The sequence below is a fragment of the Leptonychotes weddellii genome, chromosome 11, assembly GCF_054177405.1.
Source record: "Leptonychotes weddellii isolate Sample4059 chromosome 11, ASM5417740v2, whole genome shotgun sequence".
In the NCBI taxonomy this organism is placed as follows: Eukaryota; Metazoa; Chordata; class Mammalia; order Carnivora; family Phocidae; genus Leptonychotes; species Leptonychotes weddellii.
In genome coordinates this window covers 6346078-6365355 of record NC_138379.1, presented here as the reverse complement: position 1 = coordinate 6365355, position 19278 = coordinate 6346078, and the positions used below count along the sequence as shown (strand labels likewise).

Sequence of the window (19278 nt, the reverse complement as noted above, 5' to 3'; positions counted from 1 at the left end):
AGAACCCCTGCCCTTAACCACTGCCCAAGCCTATCTCAGAGTCTCTACCAGGGGTGAGGTGTGAGGGTCCCTCGAGAACCACAGGTGTCAATTTCAGCCTAATCAGCCCGCAGCTCAGGAGCCTTGGGACTCACATTGGAGCCTCTGCTTCATCCCGAAGCTCTGGAAACAATCTGTTGAGAGCCATCAGTCCCAGCATGCAGAGACTAGAACCAGCCACCTTGCTGGGGACCTCAACTTTGACCTTCCTCTCCACAGATAAAGGGACTCCTCGCAGGAAAATAGGGTCCCAGATCCTTCCCTTCTGCTAATCAAACTTCCCTTGTCCAGGTGGTGAGCTCCTACATCCAGAGTGAGATTGCAAATGTGCACACCTCCAACTTCATCTTCGACCTTTTCCGAACCCCGGCCATCCGAAAGGTCACGTGCTGTCTCATGGTGGTCTGGTAGGTGATATGCTTGCGCCCAAGTCTTTGACCTGAGGCAGGGACACACCTTTTATCCCCACTTCCAAACTCTGTTCTCAAATGCATTGAGCAGGTGAGCCTTGTGAATTCAATTTTGTTCCCTACTCTTTGTCTAGGGTCCTCTGGCCCTCTGCTTGGCGCTGAGATGTGGTCATAGATGAGACATCTGTGCCGACCTAGGGACCCCACATCTGGACAGTGGGTCTCACCTTGGTGGGGGCGGTGCCCATTGGAATCACCCACGCAGCTTTTCCAAAATGTACCTTGTCCCATCCTGATAGGCCCTTGGGGCTCTCCAGGAGATTCTGGGAAGTGTCCCACCCTGGAGAAACACTTGTGGGTCAGAAAGGGACAGACAAGGAAATGATAATGTCTATGAGGTATGACAAGTGTCCCTATAGCAGTTCTCCTGATTGGGGCTGCCGAGGGCTTCATGCAGGAGACGGCATCCACGTGGATTTTACAAAAATGGTTGTGGCGTTTGCCAGGGGACCAGGAAGGGATTCATAGCAGCTCACATAGATAAACATGAAGTGTAAAATGGCTAAAACCACAAGGGCAATCCATTCCCATTAGCACAGACTGGCAGCTGGCAAATCCTAAGGTAAGGAACTGATTTAGAAAGGGGGTAGGGAGCCATTTTAATTGTGCTTGACAGGATGTCCTAGATATGTAAAGGGTAAGGGTTGGTATTTGTGAAGTAGGGAACACAGGCAATGAGTGATCTGTTCTCTGGAGAAGACCCAGCCCTTTTGTTTTGTGGTTACTGGCCAGGCTGTGGTGGAAGACCAGACTACCTGGGTGACCTTGAGCAAGTCAGCCAGCCTCCTGGTGCCCCAATTTCCGGCTTATATATCTACCCCTAAGGTCCTTTTGAGAACTAAATGTTTAGACATGTAACCCCCGACCTGGCCAGGGTAAGTGCTTGGATAGAGTCTATTCTCTGATTTAAGTTCAGAGCTGTGTTCCCTGAGCCCTGGAAATGTGGGATTGTCCACCACCCTGGACCTTTAGAGGGCTTCTGCCCTGGGCAGCCAGAGAGCTCCTCAGAACCCAAATCAGGGAGGTGATGCTCTACCCCTGCTGGCCCACCCCTACTTCGCTGTCCTCTTCCCACTGGGAAGAAACATCATGAATTGAAAATTCCAGGGTTGAAAGTCCCCTCTTGGATCCTTCTGGAAAAAATAAGCTCAAGCCCATTTCTGTTCAAAGGAAGTAATTCAGGCAGCTAGTGACTGGGTCACCCAGATGGAGTTTCTGCCGGCAGGTGGGGAGATTTGGGAGGAAGAGGAAGGGTGAGGAACTGGTGGACTTTCACAAGCTTCTGTTGTAAATGCCTTCCGTAAACTTGGATTTCTTTTTCTCTACTGGTTTGTTGTTATTTTTTTTTCCCCTAAATTACAAAAGCACTGCATACTCATTGGGAAAAAAAAAAAATGTTTTTCCAAACAACCCAGAAACATATAGGCAGGATATTGTATTGGTTGCGAGGCAGGACTCAACTGTAGTTTAATTTAAAAAAACAAGACAAGGGGCGCCTGCGTGGCTCAGTCCTTAAGCGTCTGCCTTCGGCTCAGGTCATGGTCCCAAGGTCCTGGGATCGAGCCCCGCGTCGGGCTCCCTGCTCGGCAGGAAACCTGCTTCTCCCTCTCACACTCCCCCTGCTTGTGTTCCCTCTCTCGCTGTCTCTCTCTCTTTCTGTCAAATAGATAAATAAAATCTTTAAAAATACATAAAAAATTAAAAATTAAAAAAACAAGACGAAATAAAAGGCAGGACTCTGGAACCCGACTGCTTGGATTTGAATCCCAGCTCTGCCACTTATCTGCCACAGCTCTGTCTCCATGGTCTTGGGTGAGTTACTTAACCTCTCTGTGCCTCAGTTTCCCCGTCTGTAACATTGGTATAATAGTACCTACCACATAGGGCGGTTGTGAAGATTAGAAGCATTCATGTATGTGAAGCCAATAGAACAGTATCTGACACTTAGTAAACTCAAGATGCGTACCTGTTATCACTGGATGAGAGGAAAGCGAATGCTCCTTCTCTCACTCTGCTCCCCTCCACCCCCCAGCAGCAAGCCCTGCCAAGCATGAGTCTGTATCCTTCCAGACCTTTGTACACACAAGACACACACATGTATTCTTACAAAAATGGGTTAATACCATACATATCTGCTACTTCCTTCTAATAACTTAACCATATCTGTAAATATCTTTACAGTATTACATGAATCCAGACCTGTCTAGGGTCAATAAGAATTACTGTATCACCTTTCTAGAAGTGTCTTCTCTTTTTCTCCATCTCCCCTGACTCACATAGCTGGGGATAGGTGGGAGGGATGGTAGGCGTTTCTCAGTAAGTGCTAAGGGGGCAGAGGCCGGGGTCTTACTTGGAGAGAGCCCCCTGCCAAATTCCATTTTTCCACTTCCCCTCCCCAAGATGTTCCAGAGCCTATGTCAACATATGGTCTCGCAGGGAAGCAAAACCAGTCCAACGTGCTGGGGTTCATGAGGGCCAGTCCCATGCTTTTGTTGTTACGTGGGTAAATGACACATAAAAGAAAGTTCAACATCATACTTCTTCCTTCTGAAGGCTGAGTAGTTACCTGCAACCACCACATGCTCTTTATCCATCCATCCATCCATCCATCCATCCATCCTTCGGTCGCAGCTTGGGGTTGCTTCCATCTTCCTGCTCTTGTGAATAATGCTGCTATGAACACGGATGTACAAATATCTCTTTGAGACACTGCCTCAGAGACATTTTAAATTTCTCTGGAGACCCCCCCCCCCCGGTGTGGGAACTCCAGACCTTTGCCGTCAGATTGACCGTAAACCCCCCTTGGCAGAAGCAGACATCTGTAGGTGTAGATTTCTCAGTAAACATTGAGAGACACTGTGAGGGTCCAGTGGGGTCTTTGCCTGGTTGGACGCCTCTCGTTTTCTCCTTCCAGCTTTTAGTTGTGAAGCTCAGACCAGCCACTGAAGGTGGAGGTGGAGGGGCTGGAGCAGTGCAGATAGGGGAAAACAGGAAAACACTCACACTCCAGAGCCCACGGACTTGACTTGGGGAGCAGGTGGTTAAGCAGGGACATGGAGGGAGGAGCCTGGGCTCTAAGACCCAAGTCAGAGACTTGGATTTGGTGAAGGGGAAAGGGGGGTGGGTTAAATTCAGGGAATTTAATGCCCTGACAATGGCGTCCTGTGTCATTCATCCTGTGTACCGTTCCCTGGGTCCAGAACAGTGAACCCTGGGCCATAGCAGGACCATTCTGCTGCCTCTTCCAGGTTCTCCAACTCCATGGCTTACTAAGGGCTGGCCATGGACCTGCAGAAGTTTGGACTCAGTGAATACCTGGTGCAGATCCTGTTCGGAGCCATAGACATCCCAGCCATGCTAGTGGCCACCACCACCATGATATACGTGGGCCGCCGGGCCACCGTGGCCTCCTTCCTCATTCTGGCTGGGCTCATGGTGATCGTGAACATGTTTGTGCCGGAAGGTGAGCCATGTGCTTCTGCCATGACCGCCCAGGAGCCTCTGGGGTCTGGGGCCTGGTGGGCAATGACTACAGCAAAGGAACAGGCTGAGGGATGTTCTTCTGGATCTGGAGAGGAAGTGACTGTCCATTAGCAGAGTTTTTACTACGCACTCAGTGCCATGGCGGAGAATTGGCAAAGACCCCAGAGCACTTACCATCTTGTCAGGGAGATCAGGTTGATGACCTTTGAAATTCCCAATGCCCAGGGGCTCCAGGCCAATGTCAGCAGTGTCAAGGAATGGTACCCAACTGTAGGTATTTAAAGAACAGTCCAGTGATTCCAGCAAGAAGCCGGGGTTGAGTTTCAGAGTCCTAGAGCTTGTGTGAAGCCAAGGGCACATGGCCTTGGGCAGTTTGTCTGATTTCTCCGGGCTTTATCACCTTCCTGTAAAATGGATAGGTTATTTCTATTGGTATTTTGACATATTTTCTTCCAGTCTTTTTTCCTTTTTGTAGATTTTGTATTTGACATAATTGAGATAATATTATATATGTACATATATATAAAAATGGGATTATATATGTATATATGTGTTATCTTATTTATACATATAAGATATATCCTATTTCACTATGTGTTATAACATAAATATGCTTTTTCATGTTATTTATTTATTTTTATTGTTATTATTTTTAAAGATTTTGTTCATTCACTTGAGTGAGAGAGAATGGGAATGCATAGCAGGGGAGGGGCGGAGAGGGAGGGAGAAAGAGACTCCCTGCTGAGTGGGGTCGACCCCAGGACCCTGAGATCATGACCTGAGCCGAAGGCAGATGCTTAACCATCTGAGCCACCCAGGCGCCCTCTCCTAGGGACCTTTAAAGAAATACCCAAACTTGAGGCTATCCCCAAGAGGCTTTAATATAACGGAGAGGGGGTAGAGCCCAGATATGGGTGTTTTATAAATCTCCCCTCCTGGATCCAGTGTGCAGTCAGAGGACGTACCATAATTTCCTTGACCATTGCTTCGATGTTGGGCATGTGCATTGGGGTTTTACTATTCATAACCAGTAGCAATGATGGTAACAGCAAACACTGAGTGAGCACTGAGCCCTTTGCACTCATGACGTCACGGAACCTTATGAGTACCCTGCAAAGCAGGTGCTGGTGTTTTCCTCATTTTACAGTTGAGGACAGGGAGGCTCAGAGAGGTTAAGTGACAGTGACCGAGTGGGGATTTGCACCCAGGCCTAACTCCAAAGTTTGTCCTGCCTCGGGAACGGGAAAAGGAGGCAGAAGTGAGAGAAGTGCAGTGCGGGGTGTTCTGGGGCCTAAGTGGGAACATGAGGTCGTGGGAATCCCAAGCCCCTCCACCCAGTGCTCTGCCTACCCCGTCCCTTTTTGGGCTCTAAGCCTCAGCCTCTGCCTCTTCCCCAGATCCCATCCCCTCCTGAGCACCTCTGCTCCCACCACACCCCTCTGCCTCCCTGGTCCCCCCTGGGGCTCTGAGCTCCCCCTAACCCCTGGCTCTGCTTACCCCTCTGCAGATATGCAGACCCTGCGCACGGCCCAGGCAGCACTAGGCAAAGGCTGCTTGGCCAGCTCCTTCATCTGTGTGTACCTGTTCACCGGAGAGCTGTACCCCACAGAGATCAGGTGGGTGCATGGGGGGATGCAGAGCAGCACCTGCCCCAACCTGGGAGGCCCTGGAGCTCCAGGATGACACCTGCTGAGCTTGCTGAAGCAGGACCCCTTCTCCTTTCTGTCTGCCCCCTGACACCCAGGGCCTGGCACTCCCAGTCCTCTAGGCAGCCTGGGCCATGGCCACTGACCAGTCCGCACTTTTTAGGCAGATGGGGATGGGCTTTGCCTCGGTCAATGCCCGCTTTGGGGGTCTGGTTGCGCCCCTGGTCACCACACTCGGGGAGTTCAGCGCCATCCTGCCCCCCATGGGCTTTGGGGCCACTTTGATCCTAGCTGGGCTGGCTGTGTGCTTCCTGGCTGAGACCCGCAACGCGCCCCTGGTGGAGACCATCGAGGCCATGGAGAGGAGGTAAGGAGCCTCTGGGCATGGTGGGGGGGGGATGGGGGGGATGGCCAAACAGGCTGCAGGTGAAATAACTCAGGGTCTTCCCACTGCTCTTCCAATGTCATGGCTGGTGGGTGGGAGCCGTGTTGGGAAGACCAGCCTTGCCTACCCACCTTTGTCTAAGAGGCTTGGCTTTCATCAAGGACAGACCCAAAAATGAATGGTGAAATAGAATGAAGAATAAACTGGAGACCAGGCAAAACAGGAACATGAGCTGAGGTCAAGCCTGGCAGAGAAGTGGGGATAACGGTTTGTGGGGAAGAGAGGTGCCATGTTCTGAAGCAAAGACAGGCCCATGTGGCTGCCATGGTGGCCTTCAAATTTGGCCCAGAGCTTCCTGGCAAAAGAAAGGGAGACCCTGTTACTGACTTTCGTCATATTGTCCAAGAGAAAAGGGGCTACCAGTTATCTGGGAAAAGTGAAACTTTCCTCAACAATTAGCACTAGAAGAAATTTCTCTCATGGATCTCCTTAGGGAGGTCACTGAGTAAGGTGATGTCCTTGATGATGTTTCTAAAAGTGCCAGGTGGACTTGTTGCATTTCTCAGCAACAGTGGGGCCACTGAAGACCCTTGGTTGTGGGGAATGGGGCCGGGGAAGGGAACAAGGCCCAAGTCTGTAGCTTTCTCTGAGTCCAGCTTGATTCCACAGCTGGAACCATCCCTCCAGAGACCTGTGAGGTGGACTGTGTTTGAAATCCTTAAAATAATCCCCCATGAGCATCCTACATCTAACCTGAGCCATGGACTAAGGCTGGACTCACATAGATCAAGGACAGGACACTTGCCTTTGGCAAGTCCTGTCAATTCTGCCTCCAAAATATATTTAGAATCTGTCCCTCTCTGTCACCCCTGTGACCATCCCCCTCCGAGTCTGGACAGCTCTAAAAGCCTCGTATCTTCCCCTGTCCCTTCCACTTTATTCTTTATACAGCAACTAGTGTGAAAGGCTTGCCATGTAAGGAATCACATCACTCTTCCTTGTAACCCTTCCCTGGCACCCTTTTATGTTGAAGATAAAATATGAAATCTCACAAGCTCCCAGGATCTGGCTCCTGCCAACACCAAGGCTGCTCTTTCTGTCTGGAATGTTCCTCTCTTTGCTCTCTGCCTGTTTAATTCCCATTCATGCCACAGGTATAGGTCTAGACACCCCAGATGCTGGGTTAGTATTTGTCAATAACCCAATCCAGAGCCTGTTTGCAGGTGCTCTGAGATGTTGTCTGAGGGACCCAAGTACATGAAGAGACAACTGGAGGAGTGGCCCCCCCAATATTACTGTAATGGTTCTGGCCTGGGCATTTTTATTTATTTATTCATTTAAATATTTTATTTATTTTTTTGACAGAGAGAGAGATAGCGAGAGTAGGAACACAAGCAGGGGGAGTGGGAGAGGGAGAAGCAGGCTTCCCGTGGAACAGGGAGCCCAATGCGGGGCTCAATCCCAGGACCCTGGGATCCTGACCTGAGCCGAAGGCAGATGCTTAATGACTGAGCCACCCAGGCGCCCCTGGCCTGGACATTTTTAAAGTCACATTTTGCTTACCCTAGCTATAGAAAAACCCAGCAATGCCAAATGAAATTCGAGTTTTGGGTAACAGAGCTTCGTTTGATCCTGCCAGGAACATTTATTATAAAGCTACTGTATGTTGTTACAGATGTGAGCCAATTACATGATGGAGGCCATTTACTAAAAATAATTATTTAATTTAATTTAATTTAATTTATTGAGAGAGAGAAAGTGCATGGGGAGAGGGAGAGAGAGAATCTCAAGCAGACTCCACGCCCAGCACGGAGCCAGACATGGGGCTCAATCCCACAACTTTGAGATCATGACCTGAGCCGAAATCAAGAGTCCAATGCTTAACCGACTGAGCCACCCAGGCGCCCCTAAAATTAATTTTATTTTTTAAATTGTTGAGGGGCACCTGGGTGGCTCAGTCAGTTAAGTGTCTGCCTTCCGCCCAAGTTCATGATCCCAGGGTCCTGGGATCAAGTCCCACATCGGGCTCCCTACTCAGCGGGGAGCCTGCTTCTCCCTCTGCCTGCTGCTCCCCCTGCTGTGCTCTCTCTCTCTGTCAAATAAGTAAATAAAATCTTTAAAATAAAATAAAATAAAATAGTTGGGAACAAGCCATTCTTTCCCACAACAATTTGCTGATTGGATCTGACCTAGCTGGTCCTGTCAGGAGTCCATTCATCCCCGGGAGTGTGGAAGAGCTTGCACACCCTGGGAAACTAACCAATATCCAAAATGCAGGAAGCTCTCCGAAGCTGCACAATGTTGCAGAGTAGTCCCAGATTTTGCATTGCTTTTATCGTTTATTCTTTAAATTATGTATGTGTGAGGGCATCTGCCTCCGTGTCTGTGTATTGAGTGTGGTCTGGGGCAATCTCAAACTTACACTCTTTGTCTGAACCCTGGGAGAGAAAGTTGTTGAGACATCTCTGCCAAATATTCTAACGTGTAATTCTCTCCAACAAGGATGTTCTGTTACACAACCTCAGTAGAACCATCACAGTTAGAAAGCTAATATTGATATATGATTTCCATTTAATCCTCTGGCCTCATTCAAGTTCTGCCAGTCTTTCCCACCCCCACCCCTGCCCCACCACCAACATCCCATAAAGCAAGAGGATCCGGTTCAGAATCACAAGTGACATTTAGATGTTGCATTTCGTTCAGGCTGGACTAGATCCTCGGGTGTTCTCAGACTCTCTTGACTCCAACAGTTATACAAGGTTTTATAACAGCAAGGACAGGGATGAGTCCACAGAGCACACTTATATAAGGCTTTCAGGAGATGAAGGATGCAATACAGTTAGGAGGAAGAAAATGCAGGCAATCATCAGGAAGGCCCAGGGCACCCAGGTGCACCGCCTGGGGGTCCTCTCTGCCCTCTCTTTGGTCTCTCTCACGGGCTGTCAGCATGAAAGGGAGATACCTCAATCTCGGGGAAGCCTAGGCACACGTCTGCCAAGGGGTTTTTTTTGGTATCCCGTTGGTCACAGCTAAAATCGGTTTGTAGAGCCAGGTAAACCAATTGCAGACCATAAATCCATAATTTTTTTCTTTTAAAGATTTTATTTATTTATTTGACAGAGAGAGACACAGCGAGAGAGAGAACACAAGCAGGGGGAGCGGGAGAGGGAGAAACAGGCTTCCAGCCGAGCGGGGAGCCCGATGAGGGGCTCGAACCCAGGACCCCGGGATCATGACCTGAGCCGAAGGCAGACGCTTAACGACTGAGCCACCCAGGCGCCCCAATCCATAATTTTCAACAAACAATATTAGACAAGCTGGGAGAGGCTGTCTCCAGAGGGAGAGTCACACTTTGACAGCCCATGAAAAATTACTGGCTAGTCCATATCATCCTTGCTGTGGTTGATGGGCAGTGTCTTGGCTCCAGATGTCTTTGAAGATGCACGCGGAGCTGCCACAGACTAGCTGTGAGCTAACAATGACCTTGACTGCTTGAAGATGGAGACCAGTTATTCTGTAGATTTCTCCCTGGTTTGGGGTTTTCTGATGTTACAGGTTGTAGCTCACGCATCTCTGGCAATGTTATCACAAATGTGAGGCCTGATTCTGCTCGTTGTATCCCATCAGCTGGTGCGCGATTTTGGTTTGTCCTGTGATTGATGATGTTCCCCTTGATCCCTTAATTAAGGAGGTACCTGCCAGGCCCTCTGCACTGTAAAGTTAATTCTTTTCCCCTTTGTAATTAACAAGCCTTTTGTGGTGAAGTACTTTATACTATGTAAGTATTCCATTCCTGATCAAACTTTCAATTTATTATGTATGTATTTGTATCATTATGGATTTATAAATCCTTATTTTTTTTAAAGATTATTTTTATTTATTTATTCATTCGAGACACAGAGATACAGAGAGAGAGAGAGAGAACATGAGCAAAGGGAGAAGCAGAGGGAGGGGGAGAAGCAGGCCCCCCACTGAGCAGGGAGCCCGATGCGGGGCTTGATCCCAGGACCCTGGGATCATGACCTGAGCCGAAGGCAGACGCTTAACCCTCTGAGCCACCCAGGCGCCCCAATCCTTATTTTTCAATGTATTATACCCTGTTTATTTTGATGCTCAATTTGTCCTAAATTTGGGCAGTATGAACCTTTTGACTTCTGTGTTCTTTCAAAATTCTTTAAGCATGTCATTGTTTCCTGGATAGCCTAGGAAATGAGTTTCCCCATAACTGTCTTGGCAGCAGCCATTTCTCTGAGTGTCTTAGCTCATTTTAGTAGAGAATAGTATTTAGAAGCCAAGATCCTTGGTGCACCTGGGTGGCTCAGTCGATTAAGCATCTGCCTCTTGATTTTGGCTCAGGTCATGGTCTCAGGGTTGTGAGATTGGCCCCCCATTGGGCTCAGCAGAGAGTCTGCTTGAGATTCTCTCTCTCCCTCTGCCTCTCCCCCACCTCTCTCTCTCTCTCTCTCTAAAATAAATAAATAAATTTAAAAAAAAAAAAAGCCAAGATCCAGGTGTGAGGGGCTCATTATTATGGGGTTTTTCTGCTCTCAAGCCTCCCAGCGAACAGAGATAGGGAATATATGAATATACATATAGGTACAGAGACCCGTACATCTTTTTTTCTGTATCTGTAGATCATACTGAAAACCATGAGTCACACCATTACCTCCAACACCACCCACCACCAGGTTTATACCAGTTTGCTCCCTTTTCATATTTAACTCCCTTCTCTGACAATGAGAAATCTGCCTTCCCTCAGCCTTAACGTATTTGCCTATTTGATCAATCCCCCAGCATGTAACTCATCCCTCTCCTTCACAGACCCCTCCACACCCCACCTAGGCTCCAAAACCCCATGCCGGGACAGCCCTCCATGTCAACACCTACCTTGCTCTGCCCCACGTAATGGCTTTAAGATGGGTTGTTCAGGAAGAGAAGGGAAGAAAAGTTTTCCATATATTTTTGATGACACAGGTTGTCATTCTCATAAACAGATAAAGGACAATCCCGCTGACCTCCCCTCTCCTCCAACCTCACACTCCTCTAGATTCCCCCTTGAGATTATAGCAAGTATAACCATGCCAAAAGTAGACTGGCCACACTCAAAGCCAGTTTGCATCTCAAATAAACTTTTGCGTAAGAAATTTAAACTTGCGACCTATTGAGGAAATGGTCATGATGCTTTTTTAGCAAATAGAATGGGCTAACATCTTGGGAAACAAAACCTGCTCTTGGGGAGGCACCAGGAGGAGCTTGTCCAGATGGAGCCCGCCATGAGTGAGCTGATAAACGTAGTGGACAGTGGTCAGGGAGCTGTGGCAGAGTTCTGGAGGCCAAGGATTTTACCTGGTGTTTAATTTAGCCTTTTCGAAATCTAATCTGTATATTAAATCTAATCTATGTATTATTATTCATTGAGTTCCTATGATGGGTCAGACACAGGGCTAAGTATGGGGTGCAGAGGGAACAAGACAGGTGTGATCTCTGCCCTCCTGGAGGTTACAGAGGAAGAGAGGCACAGAGAGAACAAAGACACAGAAATAAATGTGCAATTAAGAGAGACTAACTGGGGCGCCTGGGTGGCTCAGTTGGTTAGGCGACTGCTTTCGGCTCAGGTCATGATCCTGGAGTCCCGGGATCAAGTCCCGCATCGGGCTCCCTGCTCGGCAGGGAGCCTGCTTCTCCCTCTGACCCTCCCCCCTCTCATGTGCTCTCTGTCTCTCTCATTCTCTCTGTCTCAAATAAACAAATAAAATCTTAAAAAAAAAAGAGAGACTAACTGAGTGACTGAGGATGCCTCTAGACTTAATGAAGGAGAAGGAATTAGCCAGACTGAGAAGGGGGACAAGTGTGTCCCTGGAAAAGAGAACAGCTTATGCAAGGCCCCCTGAAGTCCCAGGGAGCTGGCAGGAGCTGATGGCCAGGTATGAACCTGAAAGATGAGCCTAGAGAGAGGCAGGGGCAGCCCTCGAGACCACTCTGAGAACTTAGGCTTTTAAGTTAATAGAGAAACCACTGCAGGACTTGGAGGAAGGGATTGATGTGGTCTGATTTTTAAAGACCCTTTCTGTCTCCTTTGCATTAGTAAATCTCAGCCTAAATGGGCCCTCGGGTCTAGGAATTTAGAGCAGTTGCTTTAGAACAGTTTCTCAACCGTTTTTCATTATCACCCCTCCCACCCCCACTGTGGGGACATTTCTAGATATACATTTTTTTCCCTAATCACACCTCCACCCTGCCAATAACAATTGTATCTGTTCACGTACTGTGGCCCTTTGGATGGCCACAAACCATTGTAGTATCTCAGATTTTTCATCCCCCCCCACTCCAAGAACCAGTTTTCGCCCCCTGAGGGCCATATCACCCCTGTGAAGAATGAGTATTCTTCAGCAATGATTACCTGTTCCAACAGCCATAGGATCTCCTGCAGTTAAGATTTTTAGAGCCCCTGAGGGGCTTATAATCAGATACACATTTAATATGCTCCTGCATGATTCTCGAGTGTTCTGGTCCATGGGCTTCTTCAATAACCTGTCTGGGGTTCTTCTTGACAATTCCCTTCCAACCAAATATGAGACAGAAAAGACTCAACTTGTTTTGGTTTGGTAGGCAGTGGTGATGTTGGGGAACGGGAGGCAAGAAACGGCCTCTCTCATGAGTCAGTCAAGTGGAGTTTTCAACATCTGAACAATAAGAATTCAAGAACTGCTCAGCCCATTTCATTTTTCTCCGTTTCTAATCTCATCATAAATTATGAGTGCTAGTCCCAGGCCTTGGGTGTCAAGGATTAAGATGAGAAGAAAATGGCTCTTTTGAAGGTTCACGTTACCCATCTCCAAGATGGCTACAAGCCAAGAGGGATTAGGGATAACACACCTACCACCGGTTCCTAGGTTACATAAAGATATAAGGGAACTTCCTCATATTTATTTCACAGGCTGACGAAAATCCAGTTGTTAATAAGTTATTTGTATGTAAATTGCTCCCATCCTTCATTAATCACAAGACCAGATAAGGTTTCTCCAGAATGGTCTGTATGCCTGGCGGGGGGCCAGGTCAGCCTCCATGACCCAGTTGGGCTTATGCCCCAGTTTGTTGGAGCAACATAGCAAAAGAAGAGTTGACTAACCCTGCTCAAAAAATCCTTTCCTGTAAGATTATAACATTCACAGAGGAAATGCTGATAGAAAATAAACAGAGGAAAGGTATTCACGTCAGTCACAATCAAAGAAAAGTAAGTTAAAACAAAAAAGAGGTCATTGTTAAATATCCAATAAGGAAAACAGTTAAAACATAGTCATAGTCAATGATGAAGTATGGACAGGAAGGAGGAAACTCCTGCAACTTTCTGGAAGTTTCTTTAGCATTACCGATCACGAGATGGAAAAATTTTCATATTCTTCTAAGCAGCAACAACATTTCCATATCTGCCCTAAGCAAATAAACTGAAATGTGGACAAAGTTTATTTACAAGGATATTCATCACCATGTTTAATATGCCTGGAAAAAAACGTAAACTCTCCAAATCTTCAACAATTTGAATAAATTATGATTACTGTGCAATAGTAAAAAGTTATGCTGATGAAGACTTTTAAGGGCATGGGTAATGTTTATACTATACTGTTAAATAGTATATTAGAATTAATTATGATATTTCCTAATTATGTCAAGAAATGGAGACTCGAGGGGCGCCTGGCCAGCTCGGTCAGTGGAGCATGCAACTCTTGATCTTGAGGTCATGAGTTTAAGCCCCACATTGGGTGTGGAGATTACTTAAATAGATAAATAAAAATAAACTAAAAAAAAGAAATAGAGACTTGAAAGAGAGAAAGAAATATGTTAAGATGGTGACAGTGGTCGCCTCATGGTTAGGAGTGACATTTAATTTTTTTCCTGGCTACTTCACATTTTAAAAATTATCTCCAGGGATGCCTGGCTGGCTCAGTCAGAAGAACATGCAACTCGATCTCGGGGTCCTGAGTTCGAGCCCCTTACTGGATAGAGATTAGTTAAATAAATAAAACTTAAAAAATTTTTTAATATAAAAATTATCTCCAAATTGTCTATATTGAGCAGGCTTTCTTTGGTAACAAAGGAGGAGAGGCACAAAGGAAAGCAATTATAAGAATTCAATTACGGGGCGCCTGGGTGGCTCAGTTGGTTAAGCGACTGCCTTCAGCTCAGGTCATGGTCCCGGAGTCCTGGGATCGAGTCCCGCATCGGGCTCCAGGCTCAGCGGGGAGCCTGCTTCTCCCTCTGACCCTCTCTCCTCTCATGCTATTTCTCTCTCTCTCTTTCTCAAATAAATAAATAAATAAAATCTTAAAAAAAAAAATTCAATTACATAATTTCCCAGACACAGGGGAGACCCTCTCAAGGCCCAGAAGCTAGGGAAGTGTCTGGGAAGATGCTGGTGCTCCTAAAAGCCTGCCAAGATGGCGGAAGGACCCAGATGAGAGGCAGCAGGGCCTGGACAAAGTTGCGGGGTTCCAACCGGTGACCTTCCATGGAGTTCTTCCCACTGGTAGTGGGGGCTTAGAGAGGTGAGGGGTGGGGGATGTGGTTCAGCCTTTCAGCAAGAGGTCTGGTGCTCCACCAAGGCCAAAGCCCACGCCATTGGTCAGCTGGGACCTCCTGCCACCCTCTCACCCATGGCAAACCCCAGTTCATGGCTGACCCCAGGACGTTTTTAATGCTTATTGTATTATATTTCAGACATTAAAAAAAGACCATGGATTTCAGGTCACCCAACACGCTGCCTCTGGTCATCTTTGCTCATATGATGAATTTTAAAAATGGTGTTGAGCAAGCCTAACCATTGTAGTGGTTGAATCTGGAGGATGTCTGCCTCTGGGTTTTTAGGAATCATCTTTGGAAGGGATGGGGAATCCATGGACGGGAGCTGGGGAGGAACAGGCAGGCGGGACAGGCTCCTGTCCCTTAGCCCCCACCCCTCAGGCACACAACAGGTAAAGCCAATAAGCTGAATGGACCCAAAGGACAGAGTCAGAAAGACTATACAAGGCTTCAAGTGCAGAAAAAAGAGACACGGAGGACAGTAGAGCGAGAAGAAAGAAATGTCTCTTTGTGATTATGTGAAGAAATAATCACACACAAAAATGGCTTAAACCGTTGGACTAAAAGGTTAGAAATAAGAGTTACAAGGTAAGGATGAAAACTCTGATAAGACATTTGGAACATTGGAAAACGTTCTCAAACCAGAGCCAGTGAAAAGTAGACCAGAGAAATGGACAAGAGGTGTAAATGATGAAAACGAGAAAAAAAAGAAAACTAACATAATTACGTAGAACAAACCATTCTTGGTCTGCGCAATTCCAGGATAAAATAAAAGAGACCAGAACACAAATTATTTCAAAGATAGAGGGCTACAAGCGAAAAAGGCAAAGCTGCACCTGTTCAAAGGACAGAAAGCCCCACGGGGCAGCCCCCACGCTGTTTGGGAGGCTATTCCAGATGACTTCCCTGCCATCTCCCAGCCCCTGATTCTCCTCCCTGCTCCAGCCTGGCTGATTCTCTACCTGGGGCAGAGCGAGAAGGGCCCTGGCAGTGCCTAGATCCCCCGGGGTCTCTGCAGGTGCCCCTGGTCCGCAGGGGAGCCAGGCCCAGCCCCAGCAAGTTCAGTGAACCTGGTGCCCCATTCACCAGCTGGGTGACCTTGGGTGCGTGTCTGGCCTCAGGTCCTCATTGGAAAACTTTTTGACCTTGCAGTCTTTCCCTGGGGTGCCCCCACGAGAACTAGAGGAAGGGCCACTGTGGCTTCTACCACCCTTGGGGGCTTTGGGCTAGTAGAGACATGTGTTGAATGCTGTGCACACACCACCTGCTTCTCACCATGTCCTTTCTGCCTTTCCGTCTTATTTTTCCATTTGCCTTTACATTTCAACAGAGTCAAAGGAGGTCTTTCCAAGAAGGATGCGCAAGAGAAGAGGGAAGAAGTTTCTCTCCAGCAGCTGGGCGCTTCTCCCCTCAAAGAAATCATCTAAGCTGCCACAAGCCTGGTGCTTGCTGGCAGCCCCTCATCTGGTCTCCAGACACCCCTGGGGCTTTTCCTGACACTGATGGGGGTGAGGTTGGCCAAGGGCCATGGTGGCTCTGGGGGTCCAGGCCAAAGAGCTGCTCACAAGCCAGGGCTGTGGTTGCTGGAAGGAAACTGGCCACCAGCAGCCAAATGGCATCACAAACATGGAGAAAGTCAAGAGGAACCAGGGACCCTCCATGTCCAGGGACCAAAGGAGGAGCTGTTTTCCTTCCCCATCCCCATACCTGTCCCCTTAAAACCTCTGTTCATTCTTGTTCTACCTCCAAACATTGTGTCTTTGCAAGGTTAAAGTGGCTGACGTTTGTGCCCCTTGGTTGTCCCTGGGACAGCCCCACCCAGCTTGTCCTTGAGAACTCATTCTGCTCCACACCTTCGGCATTTACTCTGTCTTGCCGTATATACAATTAAAGCTCTCTTCCCCTGGTTGGGTCTGACTCACCTTCTCAACTAGCAAATGTGGCATTTGCACATGGCACGTGCTTAGGGAGTAGTTGGTGAATATGTGATGAGCCAGACTCAGGCACTGGACAGAGACCTCTACCCCTCACTGGCATTCCTGGCAATAGCACCTTGCAGAAACGGGATGTGGCGTGGTTCTCCAAACGTCTCACAGAGAGACGAATTCCTGGTATCCCTCTGACCTCAGATCCATTTCCAGTCCAGATGTTGGACAGATGCCTGCACCCCTGGCCTTGCCCTTCAGTGTAATTCAGATTGGATCCATGAGGGATTCAAATCCTGGCTCTCTGAGTAGTCTTGAGCACATTTTCCTGTCTGATCCCTTCCTCCTGGAATTGCCAGAGAATCCATGAGATCAGGGCTCCACCCCTAAAGCTCAAGAAAAAAGCGCAATCTGGGGAAAAAGTAAAAATATCACAGTTTGGGCAGGAACCACTGCAACATGTCCTTTTGCCAACGTCATCTTTCCGCAGCTTACCGCTTGGAACAGAGCTTGAATGCGAATCCTCCAAAAAGCTGTCCCAAGGCATGAGCCTCAATGCACTAAATCCTCAGTCCCTCCCATAGATTTAATCGCTCATTCGGCGATCCTTTGTGTGTTTCCTTTCTTGTTTGAGTTGTTCTCAACCCACAGCCCTCAGCAGATCAGTAAATTTGAAAGGCGTCCTTTAAGATTCACCTTGGGAGTCACCTCCTCCAGGCAGCAGCATTCCCTGACCTTCCCTGCGTGCCTCTGGGCTCTCGTGAGTCCCTCCTCACATTCTCCCTGCTGTGCTGTGATGGGTTCATTACAGGCTGATCTATCATAGTGGCTCCTTGAAGACAGGTAGGTCATCTTTGTGTGTATCTACCACGGTCCACCTCACAGTAGGTACTCAGTTCGTGTTGCTGGAGTGGATGAAATAGTCATGAGGATTAAAAAACAAAACAAAACAAAAACACGTGACCTGTCACTGCTGAACTCTGAGGGAGGAGGCAGAAAAACAAGATTTTGTACATGTTTTATTAAAAAAACAGAATTTGGGGGCACCTAGGTGGCTCAGTCGGTTAAGTGTCTGTCTTGGGCTCGGGTCGGGATCCCAGGGTCCTGGGCTCAAGTCCTGCATTGGGCTCCCTGCTCCGCGGGGAGCCTGCTTCTCCCTCTCCCACTGTCTCTCCCCCTGCTCGTGCTCTCTCTCTCTCTCTCTCTCTCTGACAAATAAAGAAAATCCTTAAAAAAAATAAACTTTTGAGAGAATACAACATGCCAGGGAGATTACTGAGGTTATTATAAACAATGTCTGGACCACACTTCAGAGCCATGGTCCCCAGGATCCAAAACAATCGAAATCAAATGAGTCAAAGACCCCTTTGAAGGAGTCACCTTTTTAAGCCAAGCCACTCGCTCAATGTAATTATCTAATTGTACGTAATTATGTACAATTGAGTTTATGTAATTGGGTTTCAACTTCCCCAGAACTGTTAATCCAGGCGTAGCAGGTGGTGGTGGCCACAACACAGCTTGCTCAACTAAAAGATAGTAAAGGGTTATCCTGTTACCAGGAACAACTTGGGCCAGAGAATCTAAGGATTTTTTGTTGGGCAGCTATTGTTTTTTGTTTTTTGTTTTGTTTTTTTTTAAAGATTTTATTTATTTATTTGAGAGAGAGAGAACACATGAGAGGGGCGAGGGTCAGAGGGAGAAGCAGACTCCCTGCTGAGCAGGGAGCCCGATGCAGGACTTGATCCCGGGACTCCAGGATCATGACCTGAGCCGAAGGCAGTCGCTTAACCAACTGAGCCACCCAGGCGCCCTATTGTTTTTTTAGCAGCGAATTCTGCAGTATTTTCAAGAGTTAAGAAGACGTTCCTGATTATAGCCTCATTTACATTTACTCCCCAACCAGGGAAGTAGGGCCCTGCCAAGGGAAGCGTAAATGAATCATAAAGGCCTCCTGGTCATTCCTGCTTGATTCTGGACTGGAAAGATAACATCCATGAGGCCAGTAAATATTGCAAGGGCTATAGACCACACAGGGAGTTTTATTCTGATTGCCTTTGCCTTGTGTCCCTTTCTTTGCATACAGCCTTGGCACAGAGTCCCCCAAGTTTGGCACTGTTAACCAGCAACAGCAAAATGGACCAGAGGGTGTCTGGCATCATGGATAGGTCAGAGTTTTTGATGACAAATCCAGCAGTCTGAAAGATTATCCCCTTAGTAATGGCCTGGGAGATACAGATGATGATATTATCTTTCCAGGCCAATGCCAGAGCAAATGAAAGAAAAGAAGAAAGGATTTCATGTTCAGTTAAAGTTTGAAGTTTTGACTCAGCATCTTTTTTTTTTTTTTAAAGATTTTATTTATTTGACAGAGACACAGAGAGAGAGGGAACACAAGCAGGGGGAGTGGGAGAGGGAGAAGCAGGCTTCCCGCGGAGCAGGGAGCCCGACGCGGGGCTCGATCCCAGGACCCTGGGATCCTGACCTGAGCCGAAGGCAGACGCTCAACGACTGAGCCACCCAGGTGCCCCATTGACTCAGCATCTTGAGTAGAAGCACTCAACATCAATGTCAGCTGCTTCTCCTCCTGGTCAATTTGATTAGGAGGTCTCCCGGTCTGCACAGGACCCTACGGACCTGGGACAGTCCCTTTGAAAGCGTTCAAGGGCAGTTCTTGTTCTTAGCGATTCCAAATCAGAAGGGTGGGAGAAAATTAGAAACAGTTTGGGGAGTCATAGTCAGATATTTGAGGAAAC

General features: G+C 47.6%; 1 protein-coding gene across 1 annotated transcript in view; it reads left to right on the top strand.

Annotated features, from left to right (window-relative positions):
- LOC102743828 (solute carrier family 22 member 20-like) overlaps positions 1–17631 on the top strand; it is a 25118-nt gene extending 7487 nt beyond the window's left edge. Inside the window, 5 exon segments of the mRNA XM_031032090.2 lie at positions 331–446; positions 3758–3972; positions 5500–5608; positions 5802–6005; positions 15931–17631. Coding sequence (XP_030887950.2) covers positions 331–446; positions 3758–3972; positions 5500–5608; positions 5802–6005; positions 15931–16027 — 741 coding nt within the window. The 3' untranslated portion in view covers positions 16028–17631.
- The last annotated feature ends 1647 nt before the right edge of the window (positions 17632–19278 follow it).